The 16,233-nt window shown below is 58.9% G+C and overlaps 1 protein-coding gene across 1 annotated transcript in view; it reads left to right on the top strand.

The window, feature by feature from the left end:
• LOC126977878 (dnaJ homolog subfamily C member 13-like) overlaps nucleotides 1-16,233 on the top strand; it is a 36,516-nt gene that overhangs the window by 18,339 nt on the left and 1,944 nt on the right. Inside the window, exons 16-18 of the mRNA XM_050826508.1 lie at nucleotides 923-1,107; nucleotides 3,973-4,198; nucleotides 5,871-6,038. Of these exons, the coding sequence (XP_050682465.1) occupies nucleotides 923-1,107; nucleotides 3,973-4,198; nucleotides 5,871-6,038 (579 nt within the window). The remainder of the gene's footprint in view (nucleotides 1-922; nucleotides 1,108-3,972; nucleotides 4,199-5,870; nucleotides 6,039-16,233) is intronic.

Below are 16,233 nucleotides of genomic sequence, written 5' to 3'. Positions count from 1 at the left end.
TACACTGGCCGTGCCAACATTTCCCGGGATAGCAGCGATGAGAACCGAAACGAACTTGTGTCCGAGATCGAGACAAAGTTTGCAAAAAACTTTGCAAAGTTTCGGAATGGAGCTGACAAAATTTAGTCCAATTCAACCCCAAGAAGACACAAGTTTGTGCGTTTACTACTTAAAAGTCTCCCTTTGTTGTATCCCCTAGATTCGAGATCACTCTTCTAACTGCCACATTGTATTGGCATATTTGGCGTTGATATATCGAGCGAAGTTCAGTTCCGTGGTGACTTGGAAGAGAAGGCCAAACTGGCCTATAAAAGCTTGGTGTACTCAGTAAGGCGAGACAGTACTTCACTATAAGCCACCGCCTGCAATTTTATAAGGCGCAAATTCAGCCTCACATGGAGTACTTACTGTTCTCACTTCTGGGCGAGTGGTCCCCAGTACCAGCTTCTTCCATTCAAATGGTCAACCGCATACAACGAAGAGGGGCTCGAATCATCGAAGATCAAGTCATCTCCGATCGGCTTGATTCATTACGTGCATAGTACCACCCGCATCACGTTGACGTCTGGAATTCCACAACCGCATGTTTTGCAACAAATGTCTTGCCTCGCACAGCCTCTTTGTGGAATCAACTACCGGCTGCGGTTTCCCCGAACAGATACGACTTAGGGACCTTCAAGAAAAAAGCATACTCCCACCTAAAAGGCCGGCAACGCATTTCTTGACAGCTGATGTTGCGGATGTCTATGGGCGGGCCTCACTTCTCCCCATCCCGTGAGCCTCTTGCCCGTTTGCCCCCTCTTATCGTGAGTTGTCTTGCCTCGCGAGCTTATATAAAAGAGAGAAAAAAAGATAAAGCTGAAAAATAATATAAATCGCGTGCAAGGCAATACAAAGTTTTCCAGATATTTTTTTCTACCAGGTGGCACTGTCGATATCGCGGTACATTCCGGGTGCGTTCGCAGCGGCGATGCGGGAGGCGGGCGGAGCGAGCGCCGTGCTGATGTTCGACGCCAACCACGAGCACCCCGAGCTGGTGTGGAGCGACGACGTGCGCCTGCGGGTGCGGGCGCACTTGGCCGAGCTGCGGGAACAGTGCGTACAGCTGTGTGTGTTACATGGGACAATAAGGGACGAGTAATTGATAGCCCGGCCAAACAATATAGTGCGGCACACGGGGCCGCCCTGCGAGAACAGTGCGTACAGCTGTGTGTGTTACATGGGACAATAAGGGACGAGTAATTGATAGCCCGGCCAAACAATATAGTGCGGCACACGGGGCCGCCCTGCGAGAACAGTGCGTACAGCTGTGTGTGTTAGATGAGACAATAAGGGACTTGACGAGCAGGACGTTCAGCTGATGGTAATTGATAGCCCGGCCATTACAATATAGTGCGGCACACGTGGCCGCCCTGCGAGAACAGTGCGTACAGCTGTGTGTGTTACATGGGACAATAAGGGACGAGTAATTGATAGCCCGGCCAAACAATATAGTGCGGCACACGTGGCCGCCCTGCGAGAACAGTGCGTACAGCTGTGTGTGTTAGATGAGACAATAAGGGACTTGACGAGCAGGACGTTCAGCTGATGGTAATTGATAGCCCGGCCATTACAATATAGTGCGGCACACGTGGCCGCCCTGCGAGAACAGTGCGTACAGCTGTGTGTGTTACATGGGACAATAAGGGACGAGTAATTGATAGCCCGGCCAAACAATATAGTGCGGCACACGTGGCCGCCCTGCGAGAACAGTGCGTACAGCTGTGTGTGTTACATGGGACAATAAGGGACGAGTAATTGATAGCCCGGCCAAACAATATAGTGCGGCACACGTGGCCGCCCTGCGAGAACAGTGCGTACAGCTGTGTGTGTTAGATGAGACAATAAGGGACTTGACGAGCAGGACGTTCAGCTGATGGTAATTGATAGCCCGGCCATTACAATATAGTGCGGCACACGTGGCCGCCCTGCGAGAACAGTGCGTACAGCTGTGTGTGTTACATGAGACAATAAGGGACGAGTAATTGATAGCCCGGCCAAACAATATAGTGCGGCACACGTGGCCGCCCTGCGAGAACAGTGCGTACAGCTGTGTGTGTTAGATGAGACAATAAGGGACTTGACGAGCAGGACGTTCAGCTGATGGTAATTGATAGCCCGGCCATTACAATATAGTGCGGCACACGTGGCCGCCCTGCGAGAACAGTGCGTACAGCTGTGTGTGTTACATGGGACAATAAGGGACGAGTAATTGATAGCCCAGCCAAACAATATAGTGCGGCACACGTGGCCGCCCTGCGAGAACAGTGCGTACAGCTGTGTGTGTTACATGGGACAATAAGGGACGAGTAATTGATAGCCCAGCCAAACAATATAGTGCGGCACACGTGGCCGCCCTGCGAGAACAGTGCGTACAGCTGTGTGTGTTAGATGAGACAATAAGGGACTTAACGAGCAGGACGTTCAGCTGATGGTAATTGATAGCCCGGCCATTACAATATAGTGCGGCACACGTGGCCGCCCTGCGAGAACAGTGCGTACAGCTGTGTGTGTTAGATGAGACACTAAGGGACTTGACGAGCAGGACGTTCAGCTGATGGTAATTGATAGCCCGGCCATTACAATATAGTGCGGCACACGTGGCCGCCCTGCGAGAACAGTGCGTACAGCTGTGTGTGTTAGATGAGACAATAAGGGACTTGACGAGCAGGACGTTCAGCTGATGGTAATTGATAGCCCGGCCATTACAATATAGTGCGGCACACGTGGCCGCCCTGCGAGAACAGTGCGTACAGCTGTGTGTGTTAGATGAGACAATAAGGGACTTGACGAGCAGGACGTTCAGCTGATGGTAATTGATAGCCCGGCCATTACAATATAGTGCGGCACACGTGGCCGCCCTGCGAGAACAGTGCGTACAGCTGTGTGTGTTAGATGAGACAATAAGGGACTTGACGAGCAGGACGTTCAGCTGATGGTAATTGATAGCCCGGCCATTACAATATAGTGCGGCACACGTGGCCGCCCTGCGAGAACAGTGCGTACAGCTGTGTGTGTTAGATGAGACAATAAGGGACTTGACGAGCAGGACGTTCAGCTGATGGTAATTGATAGCCCCGCCCATTACAATGCAATGCTGCTCAGGATTCTCGACAATTGCGCTCGTCTCATTGAGACATAACATGTTAAGTCTCTTTTGTCTAGTAATTTCACTAGCAACATAGTAATGCAGACTGAAACATAGTAATGCTTACATATTTATTTAAGCAAACATTACAGCATTTCTATTCTACAAATTACTATTATAAACCATATACATGTATTGCCTTTAACAAAGTTGGGCAGGTTAAATTAAAATGAAATAAAAACGCTGGTAATTAAATGGTAATTATAAAAAAAAAGAACTCCTGAAGAATGTGTATTTGTGATACATGATTAATAAATAGATATGCGTATTGTGTGTATGAATGTGTGTTCTGATTATTATGTGAGTGTGTTATGAGTTGTGAGTAGTGTTCAGTCTAATGGGCATCGTACTCAGCTTGGGACATGTGCTTGATCACTGCCATGGTCTAACGGCGATTCGTGTCAAATAACAATTGCATGGATGGTCGTACCAATGGTTGTTACGTAAAATTAGCGGTTTTGAAATAATGCTGTTACCAGTTACTGAAGATTCTTCAGAGTTGAGCGGTACAAACGACAATTTGTTCCTGCTAATGCCGCACGAACTCATGAAATAGATACTTATTATTACATACATAATGATAAATACTTATGAATGGCTTTATTCGAAAATAAATGTGAAAATTCGTCGTTTTTGAACGTTCCACGGGTTTGGACTTATATGATCTGTATTACTACTCCATTAGCTATCTTAAAAAATAACTTTTCATCAATATTATTACTTACATCACATATAAATAATTTAATATATTCGCACTCAACACATATATCATTTTTCATTTGCAGACACTATGCCAAACAAATACGCGATCCGAGCATCCAGTTCAAAGACCGCGAAGCGAATGAGGGCGGTGGGGAAGAATGGTGGGCCCCACCAGGGGAAATTGTGGTGGGGGGAGTGTACCTCAAGCTGTACCTACAGAACCCCCACTGGTCGTTGCGAAGTCCTAAGAAGTTCCTACAGGAGTTGGTCTCCGAAACCCTCAGCTGCCTCAATAAGGATAGCTCGGAGGTAACAGCATTTACAAATTTATTAAAGTGAACAATATATTATTATTATTAGATGTTTATAGCACATACCTACTAATTGAAACACTTTTTGACAATAAGTAACGTTTGTCTAGAAAAAATAAAAATAGACGTTTTTTGAAACACTAGATTAGCGTATGTAAATGAGATAGCAATAGTCTGTGACGTGTGTTATGTTTCATGTTTTCTTTATTAACGACTTGTACAACGTAATAGGCAACACCGTACCATATATACCTTAAATAATAAGTGAATTCACGCCACATCACTCAATTACGTATTAACAATCACAATTTATTCAATTATAGTTTAAATTAATTAGTATTATACCACGGCCGTCATTATTGGTTGGGGAGCCGATGAACTTGGTCCAAACAAAACAAATTGACAGTGACATTGGCAGTCTGATTTTATTATTCACGCAATTCTTTTTTCATCATTTGTATGAGTCACTGCGCCGCATAGAACATTGTTAATGGTTGTTTTGTGAGTGTAATATAACGTATCTCAAAGTTAAAGTCAAATAATCAGTATTCAATTAGGCTTACTCTGCGCTTTTTAATCGTTACTATAAATATATCAAATTACTTAATCTGCCATATGTTGTAATTATTATGACGGGTACTCACACTGCCATATGTTCGGAAAAAGTAGAGTTCTTGAGAAGAACATACAAAAAAAATCTCTTTTAAATCGAATAGAATATTTTACAATGGCTGTAATATAGGTTTTGTAGTTTGTAAGGTGCTGCATCCAATATATGAATCGTGTTCAAAGTTAAATGCTTAATTAAATTTAAAATCATTTTATAAGGAAGTGAAAATAATAAACTTGATGGATGCAATAACCTTTAGAATTCTTTTGAATTGAATTCTTGTGTAAGGATGCTTCGTAAACATTATGGTCGCGATTACTGTGTTTTGTTACTTTGAGATAACCATTAATTAAAAAGTGTTTTTTAAATACTAAGTTATAAATATGACAACCTTGGCATATATTATTTAATATTCTTCCATCTATATTTTATTTGAAAATAATTTATCAGATGTTTATATAAAATATTTTTTAACTTTTACACTAATTACAGCGCTGTCGCCGTGATCGTACATGCTAATAATTAAGTGTTCATAATGGTTGTAATTTAGCTACAGTAAAGAGATTATAAAGAGTAATTATTATATTATTAACTCAACTATTTAAAATTTAGGATGAGATGATGAGGCGTTCGTTAACACCATAATGTTATACGAGAGAGGAAAATATAACAGCTTCTCAAAACTAAAAAAAGAAATACTTAGAGAAATGTTATCAAATACTTTTTTACTTTTGTTAATCTTATTATATTCTTGCGTATAATTTGGTATCGGTAGGAATATACAGGGTGGTTTTCTGAGAAGGGCGGTGATGGCCAAGTCGGAAATTACGAGACTTAGAGAAAAGTCGTGAATGTTTTTTGAAAAATCATTCGGGTCGATCGAAAAATTCAATAAATTAAAAGAAACTAAATATGCATTTGTTTTTTAATAAATCGACGGCATGACTCCTTTCACGACTTTTCTCTAAGTCTCGTAATTTCCGACTTGGCCATCACCGCCCTTCTCAAAAAACCACCCTGTATAATAAAAACAAAGTAACACTCCGGTTATTGTTGATAGGGCGGTCGCGGTGACACGTGCGCCCGCGCATTGTCGACGTTGGTAGTGGCTCGGCCCGCGCTGGCGGAGGCTTGCGCGGCCCTGGGCGAGGTGCCGCGCCTCACGCGCCTGCTGCCGCACAGCCCTCGCGCCGCTGTGGCCGTACTCGCAGCCCTGGCGCCCGCGCAGGTTAATATTAACATTGTCGACGCTGGTAGTGGCTCGGCCCGCGCCTCACGCGCCTGCTGCCGCACAGCCCTCGCGCCGCTGTGGCCGTACTCGCAGCCCTGGCGCCCGCGCAGGTTAATATTAACATTGTCGACGCTGGTAGTGGCTCGGCCCGCGCCTCACGCGCCTGCTGCCGCACAGCCCTCGCGCCGCTGTGGCCGTACTCGCAGCCCTGGCGCCCGCGCAGGTTAATATTAACATTGTCGACGCTGGTAGTGGCTCGGCCCGCGCCTCACGCGCCTGCTGCCGCACAGCCCTCGCGCCGCTGTGGCCGTACTCGCAGCCCTGGCGCCCGCGCAGGTTAATATTAACATTGTCGACGCTGGTAGTGGCTCGGCCCGCGCCTCACGCGCCTGCTGCCGCACAGCCCTCGCGCCGCTGTGGCCGTACTCGCAGCCCTGGCGCCCGCGCAGGTTAATATTAACATTGTCGACGCTGGTAGTGGCTCGGCCCGCGCCTCACGCGCCTGCTGCCGCACAGCCCTCGCGCCGCTGTGGCCGTACTCGCAGCCCTGGCGCCCGCGCAGGTTAATATTAACATTGTCGACGCTGGTAGTGGCTCGGCCCGCGCCTCACGCGCCTGCTGCCGCACAGCCCTCGCGCCGCTGTGGCCGTACTCGCAGCCCTGGCGCCCGCGCAGGTTAATATTAACATTGTCGACGCTGGTAGTGGCTCGGCCCGCGCCTCACGCGCCTGCTGCCGCACAGCCCTCGCGCCGCTGTGGCCGTACTCGCAGCCCTGGCGCCCGCGCAGGTTAATATTAACATTGTCGACGCTGGTAGTGGCTCGGCCCGCGCCTCACGCGCCTGCTGCCGCACAGCCCTCGCGCCGCTGTGGCCGTACTCGCAGCCCTGGCGCCCGCGCAGGTTAATATTAACATTGTCGACGCTGGTAGTGGCTCGGCCCGCGCCTCACGCGCCTGCTGCCGCACAGCCCTCGCGCCGCTGTGGCCGTACTCGCAGCCCTGGCGCCCGCGCAGGTTAATATTAACATTGTCGACGCTGGTAGTGGCTCGGCCCGCGCCTCACGCGCCTGCTGCCGCACAGCCCTCGCGCCGCTGTGGCCGTACTCGCAGCCCTGGCGCCCGCGCAGGTTAATATTAACATTGTCGACGCTGGTAGTGGCTCGGCCCGCGCCTCACGCGCCTGCTGCCGCACAGCCCTCGCGCCGCTGTGGCCGTACTCGCAGCCCTGGCGCCCGCGCAGGTTAATATTAACATTGTCGACGCTGGTAGTGGCTCGGCCCGCGCCTCACGCGCCTGCTGCCGCACAGCCCTCGCGCCGCTGTGGCCGTACTCGCAGCCCTGGCGCCCGCGCAGGTTAATATTAACATTGTCGACGCTGGTAGTGGCTCGGCCCGCGCCTCACGCGCCTGCTGCCGCACAGCCCTCGCGCCGCTGTGGCCGTACTCGCAGCCCTGGCGCCCGCGCAGGTTAATATTAACATTGTCGACGCTGGTAGTGGCTCGGCCCGCGCCTCACGCGCCTGCTGCCGCACAGCCCTCGCGCCGCTGTGGCCGTACTCGCAGCCCTGGCGCCCGCGCAGGTTAATATTAACATTGTCGACGCTGGTAGTGGCTCGGCCCGCGCTGGCGGAGGCTTGCGCGGCCCTGGGCGAGGTGCCGCGCCTCACGCGCCTGCTGCCGCACAGCCCTCGCGCCGCTGTGGCCGTACTCGCAGCCCTGGCGCCCGCGCAGGTTAATATTAACATTGTCGACGCTGGTAGTGGCTCGGCCCGCGCCTCACGCGCCTGCTGCCGCACAGCCCTCGCGCCGCTGTGGCCGTACTCGCAGCCCTGGCGCCCGCGCAGGTTAATATTAACATTGTCGACGCTGGTAGTGGCTCGGCCCGCGCCTCACGCGCCTGCTGCCGCACAGCCCTCGCGCCGCTGTGGCCGTACTCGCAGCCCTGGCGCCCGCGCAGGTTAATATTAACATTGTCGACGCTGGTAGTGGCTCGGCCCGCGCCTCACGCGCCTGCTGCCGCACAGCCCTCGCGCCGCTGTGGCCGTACTCGCAGCCCTGGCGCCCGCGCAGGTTAATATTAACATTGTCGACGCTGGTAGTGGCTCGGCCCGCGCTGGCGGAGGCTTGCGCGGCCCTGGGCGAGGTGCCGCGCCTCACGCGCCTGCTGCCGCACAGCCCTCGCGCCGCTGTGGCCGTACTCGCAGCCCTGGCGCCCGCGCAGGTTAATATTAACATTGTCGACGCTGGTAGTGGCTCGGCCCGCGCCTCACGCGCCTGCTGCCGCACAGCCCGCGCGCCGCTGTGGCCGTACTCGCAGCCCTGGCGCCCGCGCAGGTTAATATTAACATTGTCGACGCTGGTAGTGGCTCGGCCCGCGCCGGCGGAGGCTTGCGCGGCCCTGGGCGAGGTGCCGCGCCTCACGCGCCTGCTGCCGCACAGCCCTCGCGCCGCTGTGGCCGTACTCGCAGCCCTGGCGCCCGCGCAGGTTAATATTAACATTGTCGACGCTGGTAGTGGCTCGGCCCGCGCTGGCGGAGGCTTGCGCGGCCCTGGGCGAGGTGCCGCGCCTCACGCGCCTGCTGCCGCACAGCCCTCGCGCCGCTGTGGCCGTACTCGCAGCCCTGGCGCCCGCGCAGGTTAATATTAACATTGTCGACGCTGGTAGTGGCTCGGCCCGCGCTGGCGGAGGCTTGCGCGGCCCTGGGCGAGGTGCCGCGCCTCACGCGCCTGCTGCCGCACAGCCCTCGCGCCGCTGTGGCCGTACTCGCAGCCCTGGCGCCCGCGCAGGTTAATATTAACATTGTCGACGCTGGTAGTGGCTCGGCCCGCGCTGGCGGAGGCTTGCGCGGCCCTGGGCGAGGTGCCGCGCCTCACGCGCCTGCTGCCGCACAGCCCTCGCGCCGCTGTGGCCGTACTCGCAGCCCTGGCGCCCGCGCAGGTTAATATTAACATTGTCGACGCTGGTAGTGGCTCGGCCCGCGCTGGCGGAGGCTTGCGCGGCCCTGGGCGAGGTGCCGCGCCTCACGCGCCTGCTGCCGCACAGCCCTCGCGCCGCTGTGGCCGTACTCGCAGCCCTGGCGCCCGCGCAGGTTAATATTAACATTGTCGACGCTGGTAGTGGCTCGGCCCGCGCTGGCGGAGGCTTGCGCGGCCCTGGGCGAGGTGCCGCGCCTCACGCGCCTGCTGCCGCACAGCCCTCGCGCCGCTGTGGCCGTACTCGCAGCCCTGGCGCCCGCGCAGGTTAATATTAACATTGTCGACGCTGGTAGTGGCTCGGCCCGCGCCTCACGCGCCTGCTGCCGCACAGCCCTCGCGCCGCTGTGGCCGTACTCGCAGCCCTGGCGCCCGCGCAGGTTAATATTAACATTGTCGACGCTGGTAGTGGCTCGGCCCGCGCCTCACGCGCCTGCTGCCGCACAGCCCTCGCGCCGCTGTGGCCGTACTCGCAGCCCTGGCGCCCGCGCAGGTTAATATTAACATTGTCGACGCTGGTAGTGGCTCGGCCCGCGCCTCACGCGCCTGCTGCCGCACAGCCCTCGCGCCGCTGTGGCCGTACTCGCAGCCCTGGCGCCCGCGCAGGTTAATATTAACATTGTCGACGCTGGTAGTGGCTCGGCCCGCGCCTCACGCGCCTGCTGCCGCACAGCCCTCGCGCCGCTGTGGCCGTACTCGCAGCCCTGGCGCCCGCGCAGGTTAATATTAACATTGTCGACGCTGGTAGTGGCTCGGCCCGCGCTGGCGGAGGCTTGCGCGGCCCTGGGCGAGGTGCCGCGCCTCACGCGCCTGCTGCCGCACAGCCCTCGCGCCGCTGTGGCCGTACTCGCAGCCCTGGCGCCCGCGCAGGTTAATATTAACATTGTCGACGCTGGTAGTGGCTCGGCCCGCGCCTCACGCGCCTGCTGCCGCACAGCCCTCGCGCCGCTGTGGCCGTACTCGCAGCCCTGGCGCCCGCGCAGGTTAATATTAACATTGTCGACGCTGGTAGTGGCTCGGCCCGCGCTGGCGGAGGCTTGCGCGGCCCTGGGCGAGGTGCCGCGCCTCACGCGCCTGCTGCCGCACAGCCCTCGCGCCGCTGTGGCCGTACTCGCAGCCCTGGCGCCCGCGCAGGTTAATATTAACATTGTCGACGTTGGTAGTGGCTCGGCCCGCGCTGGCGGAGGCTTGCGCGGCCCTGGGCGAGGTGCCGCGCCTCACGCGCCTGCTGCCGCACAGCCCTCGCGCCGCTGTGGCCGTACTCGCAGCCCTGGCGCCCGCGCAGGTTAATATTAACATTGTCGACGTTGGTAGTGGCTCGGCCCGCGCTGGCGGAGGCTTGCGCGGCCCTGGGCGAGGTGCCGCGCCTCACGCGCCTGCTGCCGCACAGCCCTCGCGCCGCTGTGGCCGTACTCGCAGCCCTGGCGCCCGCGCAGGTTAATATTAACATTGTCGACGCTGGTAGTGGCTCGGCCCGCGCCTCACGCGCCTGCTGCCGCACAGCCCTCGCGCCGCTGTGGCCGTACTCGCAGCCCTGGCGCCCGCGCAGGTTAATATTAACATTGTCGACGCTGGTAGTGGCTCGGCCCGCGCCTCACGCGCCTGCTGCCGCACAGCCCTCGCGCCGCTGTGGCCGTACTCGCAGCCCTGGCGCCCGCGCAGGTTAATATTAACATTGTCGACGCTGGTAGTGGCTCGGCCCGCGCCTCACGCGCCTGCTGCCGCACAGCCCTCGCGCCGCTGTGGCCGTACTCGCAGCCCTGGCGCCCGCGCAGGTTAATATTAACATTGTCGACGCTGGTAGTGGCTCGGCCCGCGCCTCACGCGCCTGCTGCCGCACAGCCCTCGCGCCGCTGTGGCCGTACTCGCAGCCCTGGCGCCCGCGCAGGTTAATATTAACATTGTCGACGCTGGTAGTGGCTCGGCCCGCGCCTCACGCGCCTGCTGCCGCACAGCCCTCGCGCCGCTGTGGCCGTACTCGCAGCCCTGGCGCCCGCGCAGGTTAATATTAACATTGTCGACGCTGGTAGTGGCTCGGCCCGCGCCTCACGCGCCTGCTGCCGCACAGCCCTCGCGCCGCTGTGGCCGTACTCGCAGCCCTGGCGCCCGCGCAGGTTAATATTAACATTGTCGACGCTGGTAGTGGCTCGGCCCGCGCCTCACGCGCCTGCTGCCGCACAGCCCTCGCGCCGCTGTGGCCGTACTCGCAGCCCTGGCGCCCGCGCAGGTTAATATTAACATTGTCGACGCTGGTAGTGGCTCGGCCCGCGCCTCACGCGCCTGCTGCCGCACAGCCCTCGCGCCGCTGTGGCCGTACTCGCAGCCCTGGCGCCCGCGCAGGTTAATATTAACATTGTCGACGCTGGTAGTGGCTCGGCCCGCGCCTCACGCGCCTGCTGCCGCACAGCCCTCGCGCCGCTGTGGCCGTACTCGCAGCCCTGGCGCCCGCGCAGGTTAATATTAACATTGTCGACGCTGGTAGTGGCTCGGCCCGCGCCTCACGCGCCTGCTGCCGCACAGCCCTCGCGCCGCTGTGGCCGTACTCGCAGCCCTGGCGCCCGCGCAGGTTAATATTAACATTGTCGACGCTGGTAGTGGCTCGGCCCGCGCCTCACGCGCCTGCTGCCGCACAGCCCTCGCGCCGCTGTGGCCGTACTCGCAGCCCTGGCGCCCGCGCAGGTTAATATTAACATTGTCGACGCTGGTAGTGGCTCGGCCCGCGCCTCACGCGCCTGCTGCCGCACAGCCCTCGCGCCGCTGTGGCCGTACTCGCAGCCCTGGCGCCCGCGCAGGTTAATATTAACATTGTCGACGCTGGTAGTGGCTCGGCCCGCGCTGGCGGAGGCTTGCGCGGCCCTGGGCGAGGTGCCGCGCCTCACGCGCCTGCTGCCGCACAGCCCTCGCGCCGCTGTGGCCGTACTCGCAGCCCTGGCGCCCGCGCAGGTTAATATTAACATTGTCGACGCTGGTAGTGGCTCGGCCCGCGCCTCACGCGCCTGCTGCCGCACAGCCCTCGCGCCGCTGTGGCCGTACTCGCAGCCCTGGCGCCCGCGCAGGTTAATATTAACATTGTCGACGCTGGTAGTGGCTCGGCCCGCGCCTCACGCGCCTGCTGCCGCACAGCCCTCGCGCCGCTGTGGCCGTACTCGCAGCCCTGGCGCCCGCGCAGGTTAATATTAACATTGTCGACGCTGGTAGTGGCTCGGCCCGCGCCTCACGCGCCTGCTGCCGCACAGCCCTCGCGCCGCTGTGGCCGTACTCGCAGCCCTGGCGCCCGCGCAGGTTAATATTAACATTGTCGACGCTGGTAGTGGCTCGGCCCGCGCCTCACGCGCCTGCTGCCGCACAGCCCTCGCGCCGCTGTGGCCGTACTCGCAGCCCTGGCGCCCGCGCAGGTTAATATTAACATTGTCGACGCTGGTAGTGGCTCGGCCCGCGCCTCACGCGCCTGCTGCCGCACAGCCCTCGCGCCGCTGTGGCCGTACTCGCAGCCCTGGCGCCCGCGCAGGTTAATATTAACATTGTCGACGCTGGTAGTGGCTCGGCCCGCGCCTCACGCGCCTGCTGCCGCACAGCCCTCGCGCCGCTGTGGCCGTACTCGCAGCCCTGGCGCCCGCGCAGGTTAATATTAACATTGTCGACGCTGGTAGTGGCTCGGCCCGCGCCTCACGCGCCTGCTGCCGCACAGCCCTCGCGCCGCTGTGGCCGTACTCGCAGCCCTGGCGCCCGCGCAGGTTAATATTAACATTGTCGACGCTGGTAGTGGCTCGGCCCGCGCCTCACGCGCCTGCTGCCGCACAGCCCTCGCGCCGCTGTGGCCGTACTCGCAGCCCTGGCGCCCGCGCAGGTTAATATTAACATTGTCGACGCTGGTAGTGGCTCGGCCCGCGCTGGCGGAGGCTTGCGCGGCCCTGGGCGAGGTGCCGCGCCTCACGCGCCTGCTGCCGCACAGCCCTCGCGCCGCTGTGGCCGTACTCGCAGCCCTGGCGCCCGCGCAGGTTAATATTAACATTGTCGACGCTGGTAGTGGCTCGGCCCGCGCCTCACGCGCCTGCTGCCGCACAGCCCTCGCGCCGCTGTGGCCGTACTCGCAGCCCTGGCGCCCGCGCAGGTTAATATTAACATTGTCGACGCTGGTAGTGGCTCGGCCCGCGCCTCACGCGCCTGCTGCCGCACAGCCCTCGCGCCGCTGTGGCCGTACTCGCAGCCCTGGCGCCCGCGCAGGTTAATATTAACATTGTCGACGCTGGTAGTGGCTCGGCCCGCGCCTCACGCGCCTGCTGCCGCACAGCCCTCGCGCCGCTGTGGCCGTACTCGCAGCCCTGGCGCCCGCGCAGGTTAATATTAACATTGTCGACGCTGGTAGTGGCTCGGCCCGCGCCTCACGCGCCTGCTGCCGCACAGCCCTCGCGCCGCTGTGGCCGTACTCGCAGCCCTGGCGCCCGCGCAGGTTAATATTAACATTGTCGACGCTGGTAGTGGCTCGGCCCGCGCCTCACGCGCCTGCTGCCGCACAGCCCTCGCGCCGCTGTGGCCGTACTCGCAGCCCTGGCGCCCGCGCAGGTTAATATTAACATTGTCGACGCTGGTAGTGGCTCGGCCCGCGCCTCACGCGCCTGCTGCCGCACAGCCCTCGCGCCGCTGTGGCCGTACTCGCAGCCCTGGCGCCCGCGCAGGTTAATATTAACATTGTCGACGCTGGTAGTGGCTCGGCCCGCGCCTCACGCGCCTGCTGCCGCACAGCCCTCGCGCCGCTGTGGCCGTACTCGCAGCCCTGGCGCCCGCGCAGGTTAATATTAACATTGTCGACGCTGGTAGTGGCTCGGCCCGCGCCTCACGCGCCTGCTGCCGCACAGCCCTCGCGCCGCTGTGGCCGTACTCGCAGCCCTGGCGCCCGCGCAGGTTAATATTAACATTGTCGACGCTGGTAGTGGCTCGGCCCGCGCCTCACGCGCCTGCTGCCGCACAGCCCTCGCGCCGCTGTGGCCGTACTCGCAGCCCTGGCGCCCGCGCAGGTTAATATTAACATTGTCGACGCTGGTAGTGGCTCGGCCCGCGCTGGCGGAGGCTTGCGCGGCCCTGGGCGAGGTGCCGCGCCTCACGCGCCTGCTGCCGCACAGCCCTCGCGCCGCTGTGGCCGTACTCGCAGCCCTGGCGCCCGCGCAGGTTAATATTAACATTGTCGACGCTGGTAGTGGCTCGGCCCGCGCTGGCGGAGGCTTGCGCGGCCCTGGGCGAGGTGCCGCGCCTCACGCGCCTGCTGCCGCACAGCCCTCGCGCCGCTGTGGCCGTACTCGCAGCCCTGGCGCCCGCGCAGGTTAATATTAACATTGTCGACGCTGGTAGTGGCTCGGCCCGCGCCTCACGCGCCTGCTGCCGCACAGCCCTCGCGCCGCTGTGGCCGTACTCGCAGCCCTGGCGCCCGCGCAGGTTAATATTAACATTGTCGACGCTGGTAGTGGCTCGGCCCGCGCCTCACGCGCCTGCTGCCGCACAGCCCTCGCGCCGCTGTGGCCGTACTCGCAGCCCTGGCGCCCGCGCAGGTTAATATTAACATTGTCGACGCTGGTAGTGGCTCGGCCCGCGCCTCACGCGCCTGCTGCCGCACAGCCCTCGCGCCGCTGTGGCCGTACTCGCAGCCCTGGCGCCCGCGCAGGTTAATATTAACATTGTCGACGCTGGTAGTGGCTCGGCCCGCGCCTCACGCGCCTGCTGCCGCACAGCCCTCGCGCCGCTGTGGCCGTACTCGCAGCCCTGGCGCCCGCGCAGGTTAATATTAACATTGTCGACGCTGGTAGTGGCTCGGCCCGCGCCTCACGCGCCTGCTGCCGCACAGCCCTCGCGCCGCTGTGGCCGTACTCGCAGCCCTGGCGCCCGCGCAGGTTAATATTAACATTGTCGACGCTGGTAGTGGCTCGGCCCGCGCCTCACGCGCCTGCTGCCGCACAGCCCTCGCGCCGCTGTGGCCGTACTCGCAGCCCTGGCGCCCGCGCAGGTTAATATTAACATTGTCGACGCTGGTAGTGGCTCGGCCCGCGCCTCACGCGCCTGCTGCCGCACAGCCCTCGCGCCGCTGTGGCCGTACTCGCAGCCCTGGCGCCCGCGCAGGTTAATATTAACATTGTCGACGCTGGTAGTGGCTCGGCCCGCGCCTCACGCGCCTGCTGCCGCACAGCCCTCGCGCCGCTGTGGCCGTACTCGCAGCCCTGGCGCCCGCGCAGGTTAATATTAACATTGTCGACGCTGGTAGTGGCTCGGCCCGCGCCTCACGCGCCTGCTGCCGCACAGCCCTCGCGCCGCTGTGGCCGTACTCGCAGCCCTGGCGCCCGCGCAGGTTAATATTAACATTGTCGACGCTGGTAGTGGCTCGGCCCGCGCCTCACGCGCCTGCTGCCGCACAGCCCTCGCGCCGCTGTGGCCGTACTCGCAGCCCTGGCGCCCGCGCAGGTTAATATTAACATTGTCGACGCTGGTAGTGGCTCGGCCCGCGCCTCACGCGCCTGCTGCCGCACAGCCCTCGCGCCGCTGTGGCCGTACTCGCAGCCCTGGCGCCCGCGCAGGTTAATATTAACATTGTCGACGCTGGTAGTGGCTCGGCCCGCGCCTCACGCGCCTGCTGCCGCACAGCCCTCGCGCCGCTGTGGCCGTACTCGCAGCCCTGGCGCCCGCGCAGGTTGATACCAACATCGTTTTTAATTTAATTAGCGACTGAAGAAGTAGAAATGGTGATGATAAATGCCCGGAACGAAACCCAAAACTAACTACTAAGCACCGTGAACTTGAAGATCGCCAACAAGGCTTGACTGAAACAGTAAGTTGAGGAGTCTCTCTCGATCCACGCCGAAACTAAAACACCGTAATAACAGCGCTGATTATATCACCTATTTTTTATTTTATCTACATCCATGCTTTGAATCCTCTATTAAAGATTCTAAAACAGTTTGCTTATTGCCAACACTAAAACACCCTATGGCCTAGTAACCATTACATCATTCAAACGACTGTTGTAATGAAACTTAGTACAACATTAAATAATCCGTTTTCATGACACTCCTTTGGATGATATTATGTTTACTTAGGACTTAGCAGTAAGCTAACTGTTTCAGAATCTATTATAGAGGATTCATATTATGTATATCTTGTATGCAACTGTTACGTAATAAAGCCTTATTACCTAATTATCAACAGTGAAAAATTTAATCTTACTAACTAACAACCTA

This window comes from Leptidea sinapis, chromosome 46, assembly GCF_905404315.1.
Source record: "Leptidea sinapis chromosome 46, ilLepSina1.1, whole genome shotgun sequence".
Lineage (NCBI taxonomy): Eukaryota > Metazoa > Arthropoda > Insecta > Lepidoptera > Pieridae > Leptidea > Leptidea sinapis.
Note: the sequence above shows the minus strand (reverse complement) of the source record. Positions and strands in the feature narration are given on the sequence as shown.